The 21,924-nt window shown below is 39.7% G+C and overlaps 1 protein-coding gene across 4 annotated transcripts in view; it reads left to right on the forward strand.

Moving 5' to 3' along the window:
• lmbr1 (limb development membrane protein 1) overlaps positions 1-21,924 on the forward strand; it is a 262,815-nt gene that overhangs the window by 181,560 nt on the left and 59,331 nt on the right. For all 4 annotated transcript variants that reach the window (XM_072576218.1, XM_072576217.1, XM_072576220.1 and 1 more), the window contains 3 exons: positions 12,373-12,459; positions 14,663-14,739; positions 16,976-17,053. In XM_072576218.1, the coding sequence (XP_072432319.1) occupies positions 12,373-12,459; positions 14,663-14,739; positions 16,976-17,053 (242 nt within the window). The remainder of the gene's footprint in view (positions 1-12,372; positions 12,460-14,662; positions 14,740-16,975; positions 17,054-21,924) is intronic.

The following is a 21,924-nucleotide window of genomic DNA, read 5'->3' on the forward strand; positions in this document are numbered from 1 at the left end:
CATTGTAGACTAAGCTGTGGTGACTTGTTTATCCTCTTGCTTCTGAGACATACATTGAAATTGTCAAAAATGTTATATATGTTCAATAGGTTGGACAATAATGTGATTTATCCTGTATGATAGACATTTCTAATTACAAGAATGTTTTTTTACCCCTGCTTATAGCTATCAGTTCTCCCAGAGTTCAAGAAGCACTGGGTGTGGTGGGATCAAAAACACTTACTTGATCAAAGACATTTAATTTTCATTACCTATTCAATGAAGATGAAAGGTTGTTGTACTTTATGCCAGTTACAGTGTTAGGAGTGAACTAATTGGTGTCGATCTGCCAGTTGCCTGGGGCTGTCAGCAATCTAACCACTTGGATGCTTTTCTTTGAGCAACTGAATCTGTGTCTCAGAACTAGGCAGATAACAAAATTAAACTGTTAAGTGATTTTAAATGAACTGTGCAGTGGTTTTGATTGTGAGCATTAAATAGCTGAACATGCCCAGACAAGTGAATTCTACGAATTTGTTGGTTGACTGCATTTCTGACATTTGAGTTTTGAGTGTGTTTGAAATGATTTGTAATTTTTGAAGTAAGGGATTGTTAGACTTCACTTATAAAACTTATGAAGTTGGAAAGCTGTGAATTCTAGCACAATTGGGTTTATTTTTAACCCCAGTCCCCAGCAGCCATTTATTTATTTTATTCAGTGATGATATGTACTTTACTGGAAACTTGTCACAAAATGTCAGAACTTTCGCTTCCCCTGAACTGTCTTTGTTCTATTTGTACTTTCAGAAAATCTCATTAGTTTAGGTAAGTTAATTGAAGCCTGTTGTGTTGTAAGATTTAGTTGTGTAGTGCTGCTTTTTTTTAAAAAGAGTGCAGCTTTGTTTGCTCTGTCCAGACCCATGCAGTACGTGCATACATCTATGGTTTGGGCTCTGGGTGCATTGCGGATACTGAGATCACATTCCATGCAGTTGCGGGGATCAGTTACGGGGCTGCAATTATTTACAATATTTGTGGAAGTACTATAACCAAGTTTACGAATGACACAAATAGGTGGGAAGGAAAGTGGTGAGGATGACAGTGTGTCTTTGGTAGATGGAATATAATGTGAGATTGCAAAAGTGCACAAGAAGAAGGAAGGACCTGAATATTATTTAAGAAAGACTGCAGAAACTGCAGCACACAGGGGTTTGGGAGTCCTTGTCTATTAATCACAAAAAGCTGGCCAAGTTCAGGTAATACAGAAGGCAAATGAATGTTGGTCTTTATTTCGAAAGGAATGCAGTATAAATGCATAAAAGGTTTTGCTAAAACATAGATTAATATTAGACTTTTATGAAGGGAGGTTATGTATGTTGAGTCTGTACTCATTGTAGAATGTAGAAGAATGAGAAGTGACCTTACTGAAGCATACAAAATTCTTAGCAGACTTGACAAGGTAGATGTGAGAGAGAGTCTTTTGGGAGAGTCTAGGACCTTGGGCATATTCTCAAAATAAGTGGTCACACATTAAAGGCAGAGATGAGGAACGATTTCGTATCTCATTAGGCACTTAATCTGTGAATTTTCTTTACTGCACAGGACGGTTGAGGCTGGTTCATTTAATTATAACCAAGGCTGAGATAAACAGGTTTTTAGTCTGTAAGGGAATGGAGGCATAATGGGAAAAGGCAGAAAAGTGGAGTTGAGAGTTAGTAGATCAACCATGATCTCAGAGGCAGAGCAGACTCAATGGGCTGAATGGCCTACTTCTGGACCTATGTCTTATGGTCCAATGGTCTTAACATATTTTTTAAAACTTCTAACTGGAGGATCAGATAACTATGCTTTCTATTATTTCTCTTCCAGCATGTACTTTCTATATATTTGGGTTAATAAAAATAATAGTATTTAATTTTTTTTATTCATTCAAGGGATGTGGGCATTGCTGGCTGGGCCCATATTTATTGTCCTTTCTTGATTGTCCTTGAAAGGCTCGTGGTCAGCTGCTTCCTTGAATTGCTGCAGCATTTAACAAATCTGTGCAGCCACAGTGCTATTAGAAAGAGTACCAGAATGTTCTACCAGCGGTAGCAAAGGAAAATGATATTGTTTCGAATCAGGATTGAATGCCCCTTGGAGGGGAACATGTAGGTGGTGGTATTCTCATGCAACTTCATTCCTTGTCCTTCTAGGTGATGGTTATGAGTTTGAAAGGAACTGTTTTAATCTTCATTATAACACTTCCTTTTGAGCTCTGACAAGTGTTTGAAATCAAAGGTAGAAATATTCTAATACATCATTGGTGCTATCCTAATCTTTAGAATGCTGCATTAAGTTAGTTGTGAAAAAGTAGGATTACTGTCTATAGCAGTCTTGTAGTAAAAGTATTAATAATTCAACAGGAGCAATTCAGTCAATTTTGGTTACCTTTGTCTTAATCTAGCATGATATGTTGTGCTTCCTGTCTTACATTTGCCAAGTTGTGGGCTTGTGGCCAGTTGGCACTTGGTGGAAATCGTCCAAGCTGATTTGACAGGATCCTTATGGCTGGCAGAAGTAAGAGACGCTAATCCTACCATTTGTTGTGTTAATTCACTACACGTTTAGGGCAGGCTGTGTAAGTAAAAAGTAGAGAAGTTGGATGCTGATTTTCTGTATATGGTTATCTCTTTTAATTCATTATCTTCTGTGACTTGCAAGATATTTGTCAAAATATGTAAAATGAATAGCTTTCTTCCACTATAATGCTTATAATACAATATGTGCTGCAGTACTTAGAATCATAATAACTGTTGTCTATTGTGAATCAGAGTTCTTTAAAGAAGTAAAGGAGAGGATTGATAAGGATAATGCAGTTGATGTAATTTACATGGACTTTGAAAAGGCACAAGCGCAGTGTAATTCGTAAGGATTTGATAACAGAACTTTTGCTTATCTTGATTTATATCAAGACCTAGATCTTGGAGTGGAGGGGACAATTTCAAATTTTGTGATGCAAGCGTTGTTAACTGAGAGGATGACTATGTAGATCATCAAAATGATGTCGACTAATTTGTGAAGTGGCAGGTAGTTGGTACATGAAGTTCAATGAGGAGAAATATGAGGTGATATATTTTGAAAGACAGTATAAAATAAAAGGTTATGCTTGCAGTGCTCTATTATATAAAATAAAGGCTAAGTCTGTATAAGTCATTAAAGGTTGTAGGACAGATGGAGAGTGATTAATAAAACATATGGTATCCAAGATTTTATTTATTGTGGGTTAAAGTACAAGGACAGGGAGGTTATGCTGAAGATGCATAAGACATTGGTTAGACCTCAGCTGGCATATTGTGTATTGTTCTGTGTGCCACACTTTAGGAAATGTATAAATGCTTCGGAGACCGTGCAAAAATGTTTACAAGGATAGTTCGAGGCATGAGAAATCACCATTATGAAAATGGATTGGAGAAATCATGACTGTTCTCCTTGGAGAGGAGAAAGCTGAGGGGAGAGCCGATTGATGTATTCAAAATCAGACAAGTTCTGGGCAGGCAGGGAGAACCAGTTCCTGCTTATATGCTGATCAAAGACAAGAGAGCACAGACTTGCACGCACTGATTTGCAAAAGAACGAATTGGAATGGGAGTATAAATGTTTCTCCCCACAGCAGGTGGTTTAGGATTAGAGTCATAGAGATGTACAGCATAGAAACAGACCCTTCAGTCCAACTCGTCCATGCCGACCAGATATCCCAACCCAATCTAGTCCCACCTGCCAGCACCCGGCCCTTATCCCACCAAACCCTTCCTATTCATATACCCATCCAAATGCCTCTTAAATGTTGCAATTGTACCAGCCTCCACCACATCCTCTGGAAGCTCATTCCATACACGTACCACCCTCTGCATGAAAATGTTGCCCATAAGGTCTCTTTTATATCTTTCCCCTCTCACCCTAAACCTATGCCCTCTAGTTCTGGACTCCCCGACCCCAGGGAAAAGACTTTGTCTATTTATCCTATCCATGCCCCTCATAATTTTGTAAACCTCTACAAGGTCACCCCTCAGCCTCCGACGCTCCAGGGAAAACAGCCCCAGCCTGTTCAGCCTCTCCCTGTAGCTCTGATCCACCAACCCTGGCAACATCCTTGTAAATCTTTTCTGAACCCTTTCAAGTTTCATAACAACTTTCTGATAGGAAGGAGACCAGAATTGCCTGCAATATTCCAACAGTGGCCTAACCAATGTCCTGTACAGCTGCAACATGACCTCTCAACTCCTGTACTCAGTACTCTGACCAATAAAGGAAAGCAAACCAAACGCCACCTTCATTATCCTATCTACTCCACTTTCAAGGAGCTATGAACCTGCACTGCAAGGTCTCTTTGTTCATCAACACTCCCTAGGACCTTACCATTAAGTGTATAAGTCCTGCTAACATTTGCTTTCCCAAAATGCAGCACCTTGCATTTATCTGAATTAAACTCCATCTGCCACCTCAGCCCATTGGCCCATCTGTTCCAGATCCTGTTGTAATCTGGGGTAACCCTCTTCGCTGTCCACTACACCTCCAATTTTGGTGTCATCTGCAAACTTTCTAACTGTACCTCTTATGCTCGCATCCAAATCATTTATGTAAATGACAAAAAGTAAAGGGCCCAAAACCGATCCTTGTAGCACTCCACTGGTCACAGGCCTCCAGTCTGAAAAACAACCCTCCACCACCACCCTCTGTCTTCTACCTTTGAGCCAGTTCTGTATCCAAATAGCTAGTTCTCCCTGTATTCCATGAGATCTAACCTTGCTAATCAGTCTCCCATGGGGAACCTTGTCGAATGCCTTTCTGAAGACCATATAGATCACATCTACTGCTCTTCCCTCATCAATCTTACTTGTTACTTCTTCAAAAAACTCAATCAAGTTTGTGAGACATGATTTCCCATGCACAAAGCCATGTTGACTATCCCTAATCAGTCCTTGCCTTTCCAAATTCATGTACGTCCTGTTCCTTAGGATTACCTCCAACAACTTGCCCACCACCAAGCTCAAGCTCACCGGTCTATATTTCCCTGGCTTATCTTTACCGCCCTTCTTAAACAGTAGCACCACGTTTGCCAACCTCCAGTCTTCCAGCACCTCACCTGTGACTATCGATGATACAAATATCTCAGCAAGAGGCCCAGCAATCACTTCTCTAGCTTCCCACAGAGTTCTCGGGTACACCTGATCAGGTCCTGGGAATTTATCCACCTTTAACTGTTTCAAGACATCCAGCACTTCCTCCTCTGTAATCTGGACATTTTGCAAGATGTCACTATCTATTTCCCTACAGTCTGTATCTTCCATATCCTTTTCCACAGTAAATACTGATGCAAAATATTCCTTTAGTATCTTCCCCCATTTTCAGTGGCTCAACACAAAGGCCGCCTTGCTGATCTTTGAGGGCCCTATTCTCTCCCTAGTTGCCCTTTTGTCCTTAATATATTTGTAAAAGCCCTGTGGATTCTCCATAATTCTATTTGCCAAAGCTATCTCATGTCCCCTTTTTGCCCTCCTGATTTCCCTCTTAAGTATACTCCTAATTCCTTTATGCTCTTCTAAGGATTCACTCTATCTATCCTGTCTACACCTGACATATGCTTCCTTCTTTTTCTTAACCAAACCCTCAATTTCTTTAGTCATCCAGCATTCCCTATACCTACCAGCGTTCCCTTTCACCCTGACAGGAATATACTTCCTCTGGATTCTTGTTATCTCATTTCTGAAGGCTTCCCATTTTCCAGCCGTCCCTTTACCTGCGAACATCTGCCTCCAATCAGCTTTTGAAAATTCTTGCCTAATACTGTCAAAATTGGCCTTTCTCCAATTTAGAACTTCAACTTTTAGATCTGGTCTATCCTTTTCCATCACTATTTTAAAACAAATAGAATTATGGTCACTGGCTCCAAAGTGCTCCCCCACTGACACCTCAGTCACCTGCCCTACCTTATTTCCCAAGAGTAGGTCAAGTTTTGCACCTTCTCTCGTAGGTACATCCACATACTGAATCAGAAAATTGTCTTGTACGCACTTAACAAATTCCTCTCCATCTAAACCCTTAACACTATGGCAGTCCCAGTCGATGTTTGGAAAGTTAAAATCCCCTACCATAACTACCCGATTATTCTTGCAGATAGCTGAGATCTCCTTACAAATTTGTTTCTCAATTTCCCTCTGACTATTTGGGAGTCTATAATACAATCCCAATAAGGTGATCATCCCTTTCTTTCAGTTCCATCCAAATAACTTCCCTGAATGTATTTCCGGGAATATCCTCTCTCAGTACAGCTGTAATGCCATCCCTTATCAAAAATGTCACTCCCCCTCCTCTCTTGCCTCCCTTTCTATCCTTCCTGTAGCATTTGTATCCTGGAACATTAAGCTGCCAATCCTGCCCATCCCTGAACCATGTTTCCGTAATTGCTATGATATCCCAGTCCCATTATCCTAACCATGCCCTGAGTTCATCTGCCTTCCCTGTTAGGCCCCTTGCATTGAAATAAATGCAGTTTAATTAATTAGTCCTACCTTGTCCCTGCCTGTCCTGACCGTTTGACTCACTTCTGTTCTCAGTTGTAACCGTCTCAGATCGATCTCTTTCCTCACTATCTCCCTGGGTCCCCCCACCACCTTGCTAGCTTAAATCCTCCCAAGCAGTTTGAGCAAATTTCCCTGTCAGTATATTAGTCCCCTTCCAATTTAGGTGCAATCCGTCCTTCTTGTACGGGTCACTTCTACCCCAAAAGAGATTCCAATGATCCAAACATGTGAATCCTTCTCCTATACACCAGCTCCTCAGCCATGCATTCATCTGCTCTATCTTCCTATTCATGCCCTCACTAGCTTGTAGAACTGGGAGTAATCCAGATATTACTCCCCTTGAGGACCTCCTTTTTAAATTTCTGCCTAACTCTCAGTAATCTCCCTTCAGAATCTCAATCTTTTCCCTTCCTATATCGTTGGTTCCAATGTGGACAATGACCTCTTGCTGCCCCCTCTCCCCGTGAGAACATTCTGCACCCTCTCTGAGACATCCTTGATCCTGGCACCAGGGAAGCAACACACCATTCTGCTTTTTCTCTGCTGGCCACAGAAATGTCTGTCTGTACCTCGGATTAGAGAATCCCCTCACACAATTGATCTCTTGGAAGCTGATGTACACCTCGTTGCATTAGAGCCAGTCTCAATACCAGAAACTTGGCTGTTTGTGCTACGTTCCCCTGAGAATCCATCACCCCCTACATTTTCCAAAACAGCATACCTGTTTGAAATGGGTATATCCACAAAAGACTCCTGCACTAGCTGCTTACCTCTCTCACCCTTCCTGGAGTTAACCCATCTACGTGACTGTATCTGAGACTTTCCCCCCTTCCTATAACTACCATCCATCACATACTGTTGCTGTTGCAAATTCCTCATCGCTTCTATCTGTCTCGCCAACCGATCCACTCGATCTGATAAGATTCGCATCCAACAGTATATATGGCAGATATAATCCGCAGTAACCCTTAAACTCTCTTTAAATTCCCACATCTGACAAGAAGTTCAATGCAATATGATTGACTCCTAACTAAAGGTGAGAACAAGCCACTCGGTTGTATCTAATTGATATAAAAAGTTTCAGGAAAGAAAAGGAACCAGATGAACTATCTGGCATTGATTAGGCATCGGAAATGATCATGGCAAGTCCAGTCCCAATTGCCCTTCGAAATCCTCTTTCCTAACAACTGAGAGCTCTTGCTAAAATTGGGAGAGCTTTCTTTTCGCCTAATCCAGGAACAACCAGACTTAACCATACTCTTGGAATCACACCTTATACACAGTGTCCCAGATAATACCATTTCCATACCTGGGTATGTCTTGTCCAATCAGTAGGACAGAACCAGTAGAAATAGTGACCCAAAGGTATACAGCCAGGCTGGTGGAATAAAATCAATGGACATGGCAACACAGTGGTATACAGTCAGGCAGCTGGTGTCCTGGGAGTACTCGGTATTGACCCTGGAGTCGACTAAGTGTCATGGTGCCAGACTAACAAGTGTCTCTCACTCTCTGTCTCTGTTCCCCCCCACCCCCGAAAACAAAAAAAAACACAAACCATGTAATGAATCAGTATTATTCTATATTAGAAGCAGCACTGATGATGGCCAAGGCAAAGAATGTACTCTTAGTGTAGGCTTTCAATATCTATTGCTAAATATGGTTCAGCAGCATCATTACAGAGCTATTACTAGTGGAGTGCCACAATGATCAGTGCTAGGGCCATAATCACTTACAGTATATATTAATGCCTTGGATGAGGGAAGTGAATGTACTCTCGCGGAGTCTGTGGATGACACAAAAATAGGCAGGAGAGCAAGGACATGCAGTCTACAGAGGCATATAGACAGGTTAAGTGAATGGACAAAAACTTGGCAGATAGAATATAATGGGGAAAATGTGAAGTTATGCACTTTGACAGAATGGAGAAGGACAACAGAAAGCTGCTGCACAAAGGAAGTTGGAGTCCCTGGCACGAATTACACAAGGTTCAACAAGTGATAAGGGAAATTTAGTGGAATGTTGGCTTTCATTTCAAAGAGAATGGTGTTTAAGACTAAGGAAGTCCTGCCAAAGCTATGCAAAGGTGTTAGACCACAATTGGAGTACTGTGAACAGTTTTGGTCGTCTCATCTAACCAAAGATGTACATAAAAGTCAGTTGCAAGAAGGTTCAGTAGGTTGGTCCCTCATGTGGAGGGGTTTCCTGATAAGGGGAATTTCTGTAGATTAGGTCTGTACTCATTGGAGATCAGAAGAATGAGAGGAGACCTTATTGAAATAAGTAAGATTCTTCTCAGCTTGCCAGGGTTGATGTGGGGAGGTTACAGCTCCCAGTGGGAGAGTCTTGGTATGTTCTGAATGTGAAAAGGAGAAATCCAACCTTGCCAATTATTGCTGCAGCAGTATGTTCTCAGCCTTCAGTAAGGTGTGGAAGGGGTCATCGACAGTGCTGTCAATTAGAAGTTCCTGAGCAATAAGCTCCTCACTGATGCTCAGTTTGGTTTCTGTCAGGCCCACTCAGCTCCTGATCTCGTTATGGCCTTGGTTTAAACATGGACAAAAGAGCTGAACTTTGGTGGGGAGATGCAAGTGATTACCGTAGACATCAAGGTTGCATTTGCGTGGCTGTGATATCTAATCGCCATAGTAAACCAAAGTCAGTGAGAATTAAGGAAAAATTCTTGGTTTGAGTTATAACGACTGCAAAGATTGTGGTTGTTGATTTATTTATTGTCACATGCATTTTGTTACAAACTACTGTGAAAAGTGTTGTGTCGTGTTGTCATCTGTGGCACCATCTTAAAACTCAGCAAAGTAAGCCAAAACATAGACAACAAAGGCAGAAAAATAGAGAAGTGTTCAGATTTCCAGTCCTTGTTAAGTGGTCTGCCTTGGGCCAGGTGGCTTGTCATGAGCCCCATTTGCTGCACCTTTTGCCACTGGAACAAATTTCGCCACTCTTCAGTGCCATCTCACTTCCACTGGCACCCTTGTCACTGAGTCCTCAATGGATTTTGCCACCAATGCCGCCAGGTACGGCACTGGCCCAAACTTGACTCCGCTGCTGCCACGAGTCTGCTTTGGGCCCATCTTACCAATGCAGCCACTGCTGATGCTGCCAGGTCTCACATTGGGCCCAAACCTACCTCCTTTGCCCCCATGAATGCGCTGGGCCAACTCAAGTCCGCACTGAGTGCACTCACCCCCACTGTGGCCATTGCTGTGACCGAGCTCTTCAACAAGAGATAAGTAAAATAAAAGAGAAGAAAAGAAACATGAGAAAAGAGATTAATAAAAGAAAAGAAACAAAAGAGAAAAGCGGACAGAGCAGTCAAGCCAGAGGCTCAGAAGCAATACTCTGCTGCCATCTTACTAGTAGCTTATATGGGTCAGTCATCTCCACTCCAGGCCATCTCTGCACATTTCAAAGGTTAATTTTAAGAATAAAAAGTTATTTGACCGATTTTTCTAATCAGCTTGTTAAAAATGTAACTGCACATCCCTGGAGCATGTGGAACGTGAACCTGGGCCTCCAGATGTAGGGACATTACACTGTGCCACAAGAGGACTCTGAAGCTACTGCACCTGGTATTCCCAGGCAGTCTCCCATCCAAGTACTAGGTTTGATCCTGGTTACCTTCAGAGATCAGATGTGATCGCTTTGGGTTAGATATTTTTTAATCTATTCTGAGTTTTTATTACACACCTCTCGAGCAGTGGGACCTAAACCTGGGCCCATCAGTCCAGTGATAGGGAAACTATTACTGTCCCCCTAAAGAGGCCAGTATCATCGGCCAAACTATTTTCGGTTGCTTCATCAATGACCTCTTCTTCTTCTTATCAGAAGTGGGGGTGTTCACCAATGATTGCACAATGTTCAGCGCCATTTATGAGTCCTCTGGCACTGGGTGTTGCTTGTGTACATGACCTTTTAAAAGTTTTCTGTTTGCATTATAAAATGCCCTAAAAGAGGGCACAAGTGTTTGAACCTATTCTAGGGAGTTATATTGTCTCTGTTAATCAAATTTATTGAGAAAAAAGTCAGCGAATGCACATAGCTTCGTGTGTCTCAAGATGCCGACAATATATGGTTAATTTCTTTGTTTTAAGATAATCAAATCAACAACTCTGTAGTGTTAATAGGTAATATATATATTTTGCTTAAAGAGACCAGAATTAATTACATTAGGGCAGAGAATTAAAATTGTTTAGGTAACTAGACCAACTTTGAGTATTTTGACAGGGGTGATGTCTAACGAAGTTTAGAGCAAGACCGAACCAATTAAGCGAAAACGGGACTGATTTGGATTGTAAACTTCAGAATTTTTTTTTTTAAAAAACCCTTAAGATTAGGGCAATGAGCTTGTCCAGCTTATCCATTATCCATTCCATTGAACTGTACTTCACACGATCCACTCCCTCAGGTCTTGTTGCGAGTCCACTTGTGGAGGTTCATCCACCGTTTGTAATCTGGAGTCTGTGAAGCCTGGCTAGCCATGAAAGCTGACAGAAGTCCTCTTTACAAATGCTGTCTGACTGTCACAGGCTATATAGTTTGATAATTGGCTGTAGCTGTTACCAGGTACCTTTTGGCTAGCTTTTAGTATATCTTCCCTCTTGAAACCATCTTGTTTCAGTTTCACATAACAGGAATATGATGGAGCTATTTCTCACTGTTCATTAATGTGATTTTTATTATATTATGGACCTTATCAGAGTTTGAGAATGATTCCTTTACCTGTGTAATTCTAGATGAAACTGCATTTTCCTGCGAGGAGAAAATCTTAAACTTGTACAATGATTATTCATGAAGTTTTAACTAAAAGTTCAATTTTTCTAAAATGGCATTGGACAAACAGACAGAAAACTAGCCACTAGGACACATGAACATCAACTAGCCACAAAAAGACATGATCCACTCTCACTAGTATCCATGCATACAGATGAGGAAAGACACCGCTTCGATTCAGACAAGACATCCATCCGAGGACAAGCCAAACAGAGAGAGACACAAGAATTCCTAGAAGCATGGCATTCCAACCAGAACTCTATCAACAAGCACATTGACTTGAATCCCATTTACCACCCCCTGAGAAAAAGAACAGGAAATGACACCACAGGAAATGTCACCAACCCAAGGAAATCTAAACACATAAATAGAAAGCAGGCCATGGCGCCAGCGCTTCATCCAGAGACTCATTGATGATGTTACCTTGTATGGTGATGAAATGTCTGAAAACGAACCTTCCAGCTCAGCAAGCAAACCTACATCCAGTTCTGATATGACTATTGCGTACGTTGATTCATGGAGTAAAACTCAGTAATGGCTTGTTACCTTTGCAATTGTCTGTTTCATGTCTGGATACGAAATATAGTTCTTTGAATACATGCTGTTACTACATCATAAATCGTGGCTTCTTCAGCTTTTTGTTAGTGTTAAAATTACATCCTTAACTTTGAGTTGTTACAATGAATGTAGTATAAAAAGGATGAAATTGAACTAACATCTAGCTACCACAAATCTATTTAGAAAGGGAGCTTTTAATTTTGTAGTAGTTGCATTTAATGTTATGTGGCATATTTATCATCTATTGAGCAATTTTGTGAAAACTAATAATATGTGAACAGGGGACTGACCAGGTGAAGCTGTCATCTTTTCAGTGAAGCCAGAATTGTTTGAGGAATAGCAGTTACCTTTCCATTGGTAGCAGTTACCTTTCCATTGCTATCAGAAATCAAGGAATGGATAATTAAATACAATCATACATTGAAATATAGAGAAAAAGTATAACAGCAAAAATATCATACACTTTTCTCTCTTCCCTTAGGTGCTTATATGACATCCTATTTGAAATATGATTCTGACGAACTTGAGCAAGAATTGGATGGTGTAAGAAGCAAGAGATCAAAACTTGGTATTTTTTTGCATTCATTTTTCTCAAGTGAAAAGAATGATTCTACATTTAAACAGTTGAATACAAAGAAAGAACTGGAAATCTCAAGTAACAGGAAAAGCTGCAGAAATTAGCAGTCATGAAGACCAAACAATTGCTGCTACTTTTTGTCTTTCTTCAAAACCAGGAACAGATTCAGAAAAATTGAGGAGAAAATATAAAAATATTGTAAATCAAGCACAGAGGTGATGAGTAGGTTAGTGAGGGGATACGTGCAAGCTCTACTTACACTGAGATCCTGCAGAATTCATGGCAAAATCTTTATAGTTTTTTCTTCCATTGCCATAGGATGCTGTAAAACAGTAGTTACTTAGAATCAAAATGAATTACAGAATGCAAGCATCAATTTCCGGGCTATGTTTGAAATGATATAGATGTTTTTTTCTGAGCAACAAGCAAATCGATTAGTTATATGAATCCTAATTACACACCACTCACAGACCATGTATAACACAGACTAGGGATTAAGATTCATTTAAAATTTGCCTCAAACCAATGCTGTTTAAACATTTAAACTGTAATTTTCCTGCACACATTAATGCAAGAGACAATGTGCTATTTGTTTAAAATGTTGTGTAATATTAATTCTACTTTTAAACAGCTAGTTGAATATATCCGCATAATTGCAGTTTTGCCACTGGAGGGCTTGAAAAAAATAATGTGAAAATTGCTCAGATGCTGCACCTTCCTTGGGAATTATATATTTTGGCAATTGGGATGGAATTTATCCATTTGTACTCTTATATGGATTTGGTTTATCCCTTTTATATAACAGTTTGTTAAGGTACACCTGGGAGTCTTAAATCACTTGATAAAGAGCTCTATATTGCAATTTGTAAAGTAGTAAAATAATGTAATTTCTACATTCAGTATTAGAAGTCAAAATAATTTTTGTGAGGAGTCTGCTTGAGATTTTATCAGGGGCGACTTTGGTTTTTGGGGTGGATGCAGAATTAAATGAATTTGTCAGTATCAATATTTATTGGTTGTCCATTAAAAATAGAGATATAATACCAAAGAAAAGCATTAATTTCCGAGACATGGAAGCGTTTAAATTGACATGTGTCAACAGACATAAATTAGCAAAAGTTTTCTTTCAAAGTTACCTGATGTACAATTCTGGGCACACACAAGTATCACTACAAACTTATTCTGCAGATAGGTCCAATCTCAGGAAATTTGTTTCCATCACATATACACAGAGCTGGAACAGCTTAACTCAACAGTTTCTGTCCTTTATTCTGAACATCAGATCTCAAAATTGAGATTTAAATTGAAAATTGATATATTGTGGATTCAACACAATAGCAGCAACATTTTTCCCCATATAATAGATTCTGGATATAGGTAGCCTTAAAATAGAATTTCCACAGTCACGTGCAAAGAATTTATTACTTGGTGATTTCATATTTTCTTCACTCCTAATTAACTCAATATTTATTTTTCGATAATTGTTCTCCTTTGCACCCTTCCCACTACTTTCCCCATTCACTGCTATCATCCCCCACACCTTTTATCTCCCCTCTATGCCCCATTGTAGCTTCCCTTTTCCATCACCACACCTCTTTAGTCTCCTTCTCCCCAACCCTAAACTCACCACTCTTGTAACCTCCCTCTTCCCCCACAAGCCTGTCACCATCTCCCACTCCTTGCATCTTCCTGGCATGCTCTTCCAACGCCCCTCTGGCACAACCCTCCTCTTTGCCCACTTTTCCTCCACCCAACTTTTCTTGCCGCTGTCCTCTTCCCCAACCCCTCTGGCAGCCACCTTCTCCCCTTCCAGCCGTCTTGTTGTCACATTTCCTTCCCTGCACTCTTCTTGCAGTGTTTTCCTCCCCATATTCCTCTAGTATCATCCTCCTCCTCCTCCTCCTCCTCCTCCTCCTCCTCCTCCCATCCCCCGACCAGTAAATATCTCAGCTCCATGGGAACAACTTCTTTAATTGGTTGGGCCTGTGATTTAATTTACAGAGGCATTTTGGGGATTTCCAGGTGAATTCGTCTGCTGCTTCAGTATTTTGAGCACTGTTCCATATTAAACTTGAGAAATAGCTCTGTTCAGTTGCCATTTTTACTGTTTGCTATAACCGAATTCAGTTTAAAACTTCAAGCAATGTCAGATTGACAGGAGTTTGTAATTAGTTTGGTGTTTTCTTTTCTTAAGAACGACGCAAGAAAGCTTCCGCATGGGAGCGAAATCTGGTTTATCCTGTTGTCATGCTGATACTACTGTCAGGAACGGTGAGCTGCTTTTGTTAAAAATTAGTGCAGATAATGCAAGTGTCTGTATTATTCCCAGTTGTTACCAAATTTTGATATATAATCTGTAGTATAACCTTTACATTTCTAATAGTTTATATTCAAAGTAAATGAAGAGCAACCATTTTTGGTTAGTGGTGTTATGCCCAGACTCTGGTGTCAAGGATGTTCCACTAAATTGTTAGGGATCCAGATGAGATGCCACAAATCAATAAGCTCCCGGATGAGCACGGGTGAACTGGCTCCCCTTCTTTATTCACCCACTCCCTTGGTCAGTAACACCAAAGTTAATTTAAAAACGGATCGCTTTCCTTATGGATACTTTTCTCCCAGACCCAAATGAGCTTGTGTTTTTGAAAAAATAGCCAACTCAACCAGGCTTCCTTGAGTTAACAAAATGTGATTTTAGGAACACATGAGCACAAGTCAGCCCTTCAGCCTTTGAGCCCACTCCATCATTCGCTAAGATCATGGGAGATCTGTGGCCTAATTTCATATGCCTGTCTTGAGCACATATACCTTAATACTCTTGCTTCACAAAAATTTGTCTTCCTCAGATTTAAATCTAACAATTGAATTCACGTTGACTGCCATTTGAGAAACACTGTTCCAAACCTCCACTACTCTTTTTGCTTCTTCTAACATCTCACTTGAATGGTCCTAATTCTTAGTATTTTACGTCCTCTAGTTCCAGAACCTTCAACCTGTCGTAATCTTTATTTACTCTGCCTTTCCCTGTTAATATTCCTGAAGACCTTAATTAAATCATCCTTAACCTTCAAATTCCAGAGAATAAAAACCTAATTTATCCAATCTCTCCTCATCGCCCCTCATAACCCTGTAAACCTGCTCTGAACCCCCCTCCAGGGCCAAAACATCCTTCTTCATATGTGATGCACAGATCTGCTCACTTTACTCTAAGTGAGATCTAACTAATGTTTTGTGTTACTACAGCATTACACCTGCATTCCTGTATTCCATACGTTTCAATATGAAAGCCAGCATTCCATTAGCTGCCTTGACACTCTTCTGCACTTATCTATGGCATTTTCAACAGCTATGCACCCTAAAGCCCCAAATCCTGTTGGGCATCCAACGTTTTCTGTACTAGAAAAACCTCAGCAGAAATAAAATCCCAGTGTGCTTACACATAAATTAGAAATAAAAGGAAAGTTCAAGAATCAGTCTGTGAATTGTTTGAAGTTTGGTAATAGAATGTTGCAGCCATTGCAGTGGAGGTTATCAGTAGCATTGGCGATGTTTATTAAATAGCTGATCTCAAGATTGTTTTGTAGGTTGGTTGAGATTCTGTGGTTCTGATTCCTTTTGACCACGATTGAATTCTGGCATTAAGTGTGAAGGAGAGTTCTTTGGTTGTCCTGTTATCTTTTGTCTGGCTTGCTCACTAACTAACTAGTTGGTTTCTAGCTCTGAGTGAGTACTTTTACTTGCAATGTGACAGTGACTAGACGGTATTTCTTTGCTTGTGACTTTAATAGCATGTTAATACTTGGACATTTGAAGTTTGTGTGGCTGACAAGAGAATTTCTGTCTCATGACCACACTGGCTTTTTGACGTTTGTGTGTTGGGGGAGGTGTGAAAGGAGGTGGGCTGACTGAATCGTAAAGCTCACATAGAATCCCAGTCTTTCCTGGCAAGAATGTTTTTTTTTAAAAATTAATGTTCGAAGTTAGTTATAGAAGGAAAGAATGGATAAGGTTATAAGACAGCCATTACAATTTATTAGCATCAGCTTAACACAAGGACCTATACTTTTATCTTCTGAGTTTATAATATGTGCAAGCACGGCTTTGATTAATTTAAAAAGGCTTGCAGTTGTCTATTCCGATGGTATGACAACGTTCCGTGTTGGATGAGATGAAACAAACATCTTTCCGTCTCAAGCTTTTTTTCAGGATGAATGCATGATGAAAAGAAATAGTATTACAAAATGTTTACAGCTCAATTTAATAATCATAGTTTTGTTTCTGTTAGAAAGTTGTATAGTATTTCATAATAATAAAGGCATAATATACACTCTATGTACATACTACTTCTGAAAAGTTTGAAAAACTCAATAACATTTTATTTTGGAAATAACATTATACAGATTTGCAGTGTAAACATTATTAATATGCAGTAAATATTGTATGTGAGGAAATCTATTAATATCAATGTTTTTCCACAGACTCTTAATGACCAAATTATGTCTTACAGACAATTTCTGTCCTTTTGGTTGCTTTCAATATACTGGCTCTGTTGGTCGATGAAACTGCAATGCCAAAAGGATCACAGGTATTAATCAACTGCAATTCTGCTTCAGTGATTGTTCTCTTGATATTCATGAAGTTGGATGTTGTGTAACTTTTTTTTGTTTTGTCTGCTACTGTTTTCAACCTTGTCACTTACTGTTGTTTAATCTTTCAACTAATGTCTTAACAAAATAATATGCAAGTGTGAGAATAGAGTAGTTAAAGGATTAGTTTTTGTGAAACTTATTCATTATATGATTCACTGATACACTTAATCACGTTCAGGCTGATTTTTATGTATTCAAGTTTGTGATTATAGGCAGTAACTTGATGCAAACCCTACATCAACCAGCAGGGAGAACTCTCAATACATTCAAACAGATTGAAGTTCACTCAGCTTCATTTCAAAGTCAGTGATCAAATCCCCAACGATGAGGGTCCATAAGACAAGCTGGTTCAATACTTCTTTAAACTCCAGAATTGATTGCGTTTTTAAAAGAAAAACAAGTATTTTTGGAATGTTCTTTATTGTCTGTCAGCAGTTCCCATTTTAATTTGCTTTTGCACCAAAAGAGAAGAAACTGTTGCATATTTGTAATGTTCTTTGCCAATTGAAGAAAGAACTTGTGTATTGCTTTTCAGAATCTCAGTATCCCAAAAAGCTTTGTTTAATTACTGTTGCAGTGTAGGAAATGAAGAAGCACGTGTATAGATAACATTAAGAGTTTGTACCCAACATTTCCTTTATAACACTTCTGAAACTTGTGAAGGTGGTCATGAGCTACCTTCTTGTGCCATCATGGTATAATGTTAAAAGCATTTCCAGGATATTGACATATCAGGTAAGGAAAGTGTGTAATTTAAAGTGGAACATGCTCTCAAGAGGTTGGTGTTTTCACACTCTTGCTGTCCTTGTTTTACTAGAGCATAGGTTGTGGGCTTTTGCAGTGGTGTTGAAGAAGCTTTTGTGTTTTTGTAATGAAGCCTGTTGATGGTACACATTACAGTCAATTTAAGCTTATGATGAATATTTAAAGTGGTTACTGTAGTGCCGGTCTTGAGAGTCAAAAGGTGCGGTGCTGGAAAAGCACAGTTGGTCAGGCAGCATCTGAGGAGCAGGAGAGTCAACGTTTCAAGCATAAGCCCTTCATCAGGAATGTCACATTCTTGATGAAGAATTTATGTTCAAAACGTTGACTCTCCTGCTCATCAGATGCTGCCTGACCAACTGTGCTTTTCCAGCACCGCACCTTTTGACTCTGATCTCCAGCATCTGCAGTCCTCTGTTTGTGCCAGTCTTAACAGGTTGCTTTGTTCTGGTTGATGCCAGACTTCTTGAATATTGTTGAACCTGCATTAATATAAGAAGGTCAAAATATTTCATTACACTTGTACCTTTGTAGACAGCAGAAAGATTTGTGAAATGTCTAGCATCAGTGGGGCAGGGCTGTGGGATCAAACGCTGTTATTTCCAGAGCCATCGCAAAAATTAAAACTTTTATCGAAGTATGCAAGAACCTGATTTATCTTTCACATAGTTCCAGGTTAACAAAAAACACAACCAGGTTTCTGAACTAAGAAATAGCTGTGATTAGGTAATACATTTAAAACTCTCGTCTAAAAGCTCCCCGAAGCATACGTAATGATGTACACAATTTTGTTTGCTGACTGCATGATGTACAAGTGTCTATTGCACTAGAAACTTGCTTTAATCTGGCATTATGCCCTCGGACTATAGAAACAGTCAAGGAATGGGGGGAAGGGAGGAGGAAAATAGAGGCTGTTGCAGAAAAATCCAAATAGGAAGGCAATTCTTAGTCTATCTCTCTTTCCCTTGTTGCCTTCGCCCCCTCTCCAGTGACCTTGGGACCACCACTCCATATTCTCATATATTTGGATTACAACTCCCCAGACCATATCAGTGTACCAGCCATTCAGAAATGCATCTGGGATTTTGCCCTGGAATCTCACTTCACTGATACTGGAGACTGCACATCATGCTTATTATTGGGTTTTGCTGGAACATCATTGAGCCTTCAATTGTGATTTACTGTAGAAATGTCTTGTCAATTTCCTGCCATCCCTAAATTTATTCCAAGAAACTTGGTTATGTTACAATAAATATTAATAAACAATTTAAAGTGCAGATGTCAAAAAAAATCAAAGATATCTAACCTGTGATCTCTTACGAGAGAGAAAAATTGTAAGCTGATTTTCTTATAGACATGCATTCCCAACAGACTACATACATAGAAACATGAATAATGGCCCTTGAGCCATTCAATTAGATATTCAACAGGGGTATATTGAGTGCAGTTCTAATAACCTAATTATGGAAAATGTGACATTGCCAGCAATGAAATTGATTGTAATATTTAGGAATTTATTATTTGAGGTAAGGTTAAATTGGACCTGATTTTTTTGGAAAAGGGAAGCCTGCAAGTTTGTGAAAGCGACTGGGGAAATTGTTCAATGTGTGAAGTTTTCAATTAATAGGGAGAAAATGTTACTTATTCAGGAATAAGGGGGGAAGTAACATGGACTGTCGAATAGATGACTGATGTAGAACACTGAGAAAGGCTGTTGGAAAGCACATTTTAGTCCTGATTCCATGGTAAATATTGAAGTAACAGTTGGCCTCAAAAATAAAAAAAAAGAGTACTCCAGGATCTCTGGTGTGGATTTTTGTCTTCTCAACAGCAAATTTATTCTGGCAACAGGTCTTGGAGCATCAGAGTTCTAGTAACAGTGATGTCAGTGGTGAATCACATTGGAATATTCTCACAGACTACAAACCCATAAGTAAAATGCACTGAATTTTTTTCACTTTTTATTGACTGTTTGTACAAAGGTTATTAAATGATTGCAACAGACACATGGATTAAAGTAGAATCATATGTATTTTTATGACATTTTAGGGTCAGAAATATACCATTCCACCCCTTAAGTCTGCTCTGCCATTTGATTAAAATGATGGTTGATCTGATTGTAGTCCTAACTTCACTTTGCATTCTGCCTCTCAAAACCCTTCACGTGCTTGTTGATCAAAATATTATCCAAGTCAGCTTTGAACATGTTGAATGACCTGCTGTGCTGTGGGAAGTAAAATTGTATAGACCAATCAGTAACTAATGGAGAAATTTGCCATTCTGCAAATATAAAATTAGTTTTGCAGGAGATGAGGTTGCTTAGTAGTGATTGCGAACTTAATACATTAGAAAGAAACCTAATTGTACCTTATTCAGCAGAGTACAACTTCTGAAAAAATTTTCTCATTGGTATAGTGATTTCTACTTGGGTATTCAACAGTGCATGTGTAGAAAAATGTAGAATTCCTGAAAGCAACTTCAGGATTTTTGCATTTAATTGCACATGCAGACTCCAGAAATTGTTGTCAGTTTCGGGGAGAGCTCTTGATTCAGAACACTGATATCGCTACTGCAGAGTACAGGTTGTTGTGCTTACTTTAGAGGCTTATATTAGAGAAATATGTTTACCTGTAAGCCCATTTTTAAATATGTTGATGAAGCCAGTATCGCTGTTGATCACAAATTTGAGAGGTTGAGATTATATTTTTAAGCTGTGTAAATGAAGACCAATGTGCATGATGTTGAGGATGCAAGTTCATATTTCATTGATGCTGGCACCAATTAAATCATTCAATCTATTCAATACTTTTGTTAAAAATTATTTATAGAATTCGTAGAGTTGTACAACACGGAAACAGACCCTTTGGTCCAACTTATCAGTGCTGACCAGATATTCCAATCTGACCTGGTCCCATTTTCCAGCATTTACCCTATATCCTTCTAAACCCTTCCTATTTATATACCCTGATAAAGGGCTCCAGCCCAAAATGTTGATTTTCCTGCTCTTCAGGTGCTGCCTGACCTGTTGCTTTTCAGCAACACACTCTCAACTCTGATCTCCAGCATCTGCAGACCTCACTGTCTCCATATCCCGCTGGACCCTTCTGATTCATGTACCCATCCAGATGCCTTTTAAATGTTGCAATTATACCAGCCTCCACTATTTCCACTGGCAGCTCATTGCATACATGCACCACCCTCTGCGTGAAAAAGTTGCCCCTTAGGTCCCTTTTAAATTTTCCCCCCCTCATCCTAAGCCTCTGTCCTCTAGTTCTGGACTCTGCCATTCCAGGGAAAAGACCTTGTCTGTTTATCCTATCCATGCCCCTCATGATTTTATAAAACTCTATAAAGTCACCCCTCAGCCTCTGACATTCCAGGGAAAATAGCCCCAGCCTATTCAGCCTCTCCCTATAGCTCAAACCCTTCAACCCTGGCAACATCCTTGTAAATCTTTTCTGAACCCTTTCAAGTTTCACAACATCTTTCCAATAGGAAGGAGACCAGAATTGCACACAATATTCCAACAGTGGCCTAACCAATGTCCTGTACAGCCACAGCATGACCTCCCAACTCCTGTATTCAATACTCTGGCCAATAAAGGAAAGCTTACCAAATGCTGCCTTCACTATCCTATCTACCTGCGACTCCACTTTCAAGGAACTATGAACCAACGTCTCTTTGTTCAGCAACACTTAGCATTAAATGTATAAGTCCTGCTCTGATTTGCCTTTCAAAAATGCAGCACCTCACATTTGTCCAAATTAAACTCCATCCACCACCCCTCAGTCCCTTGTCCCATCTGATCAATATCCCATTGTTGTCTGATGTAACCTCTTTCACTGTCCACTACACCTTCAATGTTGGTGTGAATCCTTTTCAAATTTTTCCCCTCACACCTTAAACCTATGCCCTATGGTTTTGACTCTCCACAAATACATCAAACGAGCAAAGAAGTGGGCAGCACGGTGGCACAATGTTTAGCACTGCTGCCTCACAGCGCCAGAGACCCGAGTTCAATTCCCACCTCGGGCGACTGACTGAC

This window comes from Chiloscyllium punctatum, chromosome 8 (genome assembly GCF_047496795.1).
Source record: "Chiloscyllium punctatum isolate Juve2018m chromosome 8, sChiPun1.3, whole genome shotgun sequence".
Lineage (NCBI taxonomy): Eukaryota > Metazoa > Chordata > Chondrichthyes > Orectolobiformes > Hemiscylliidae > Chiloscyllium > Chiloscyllium punctatum.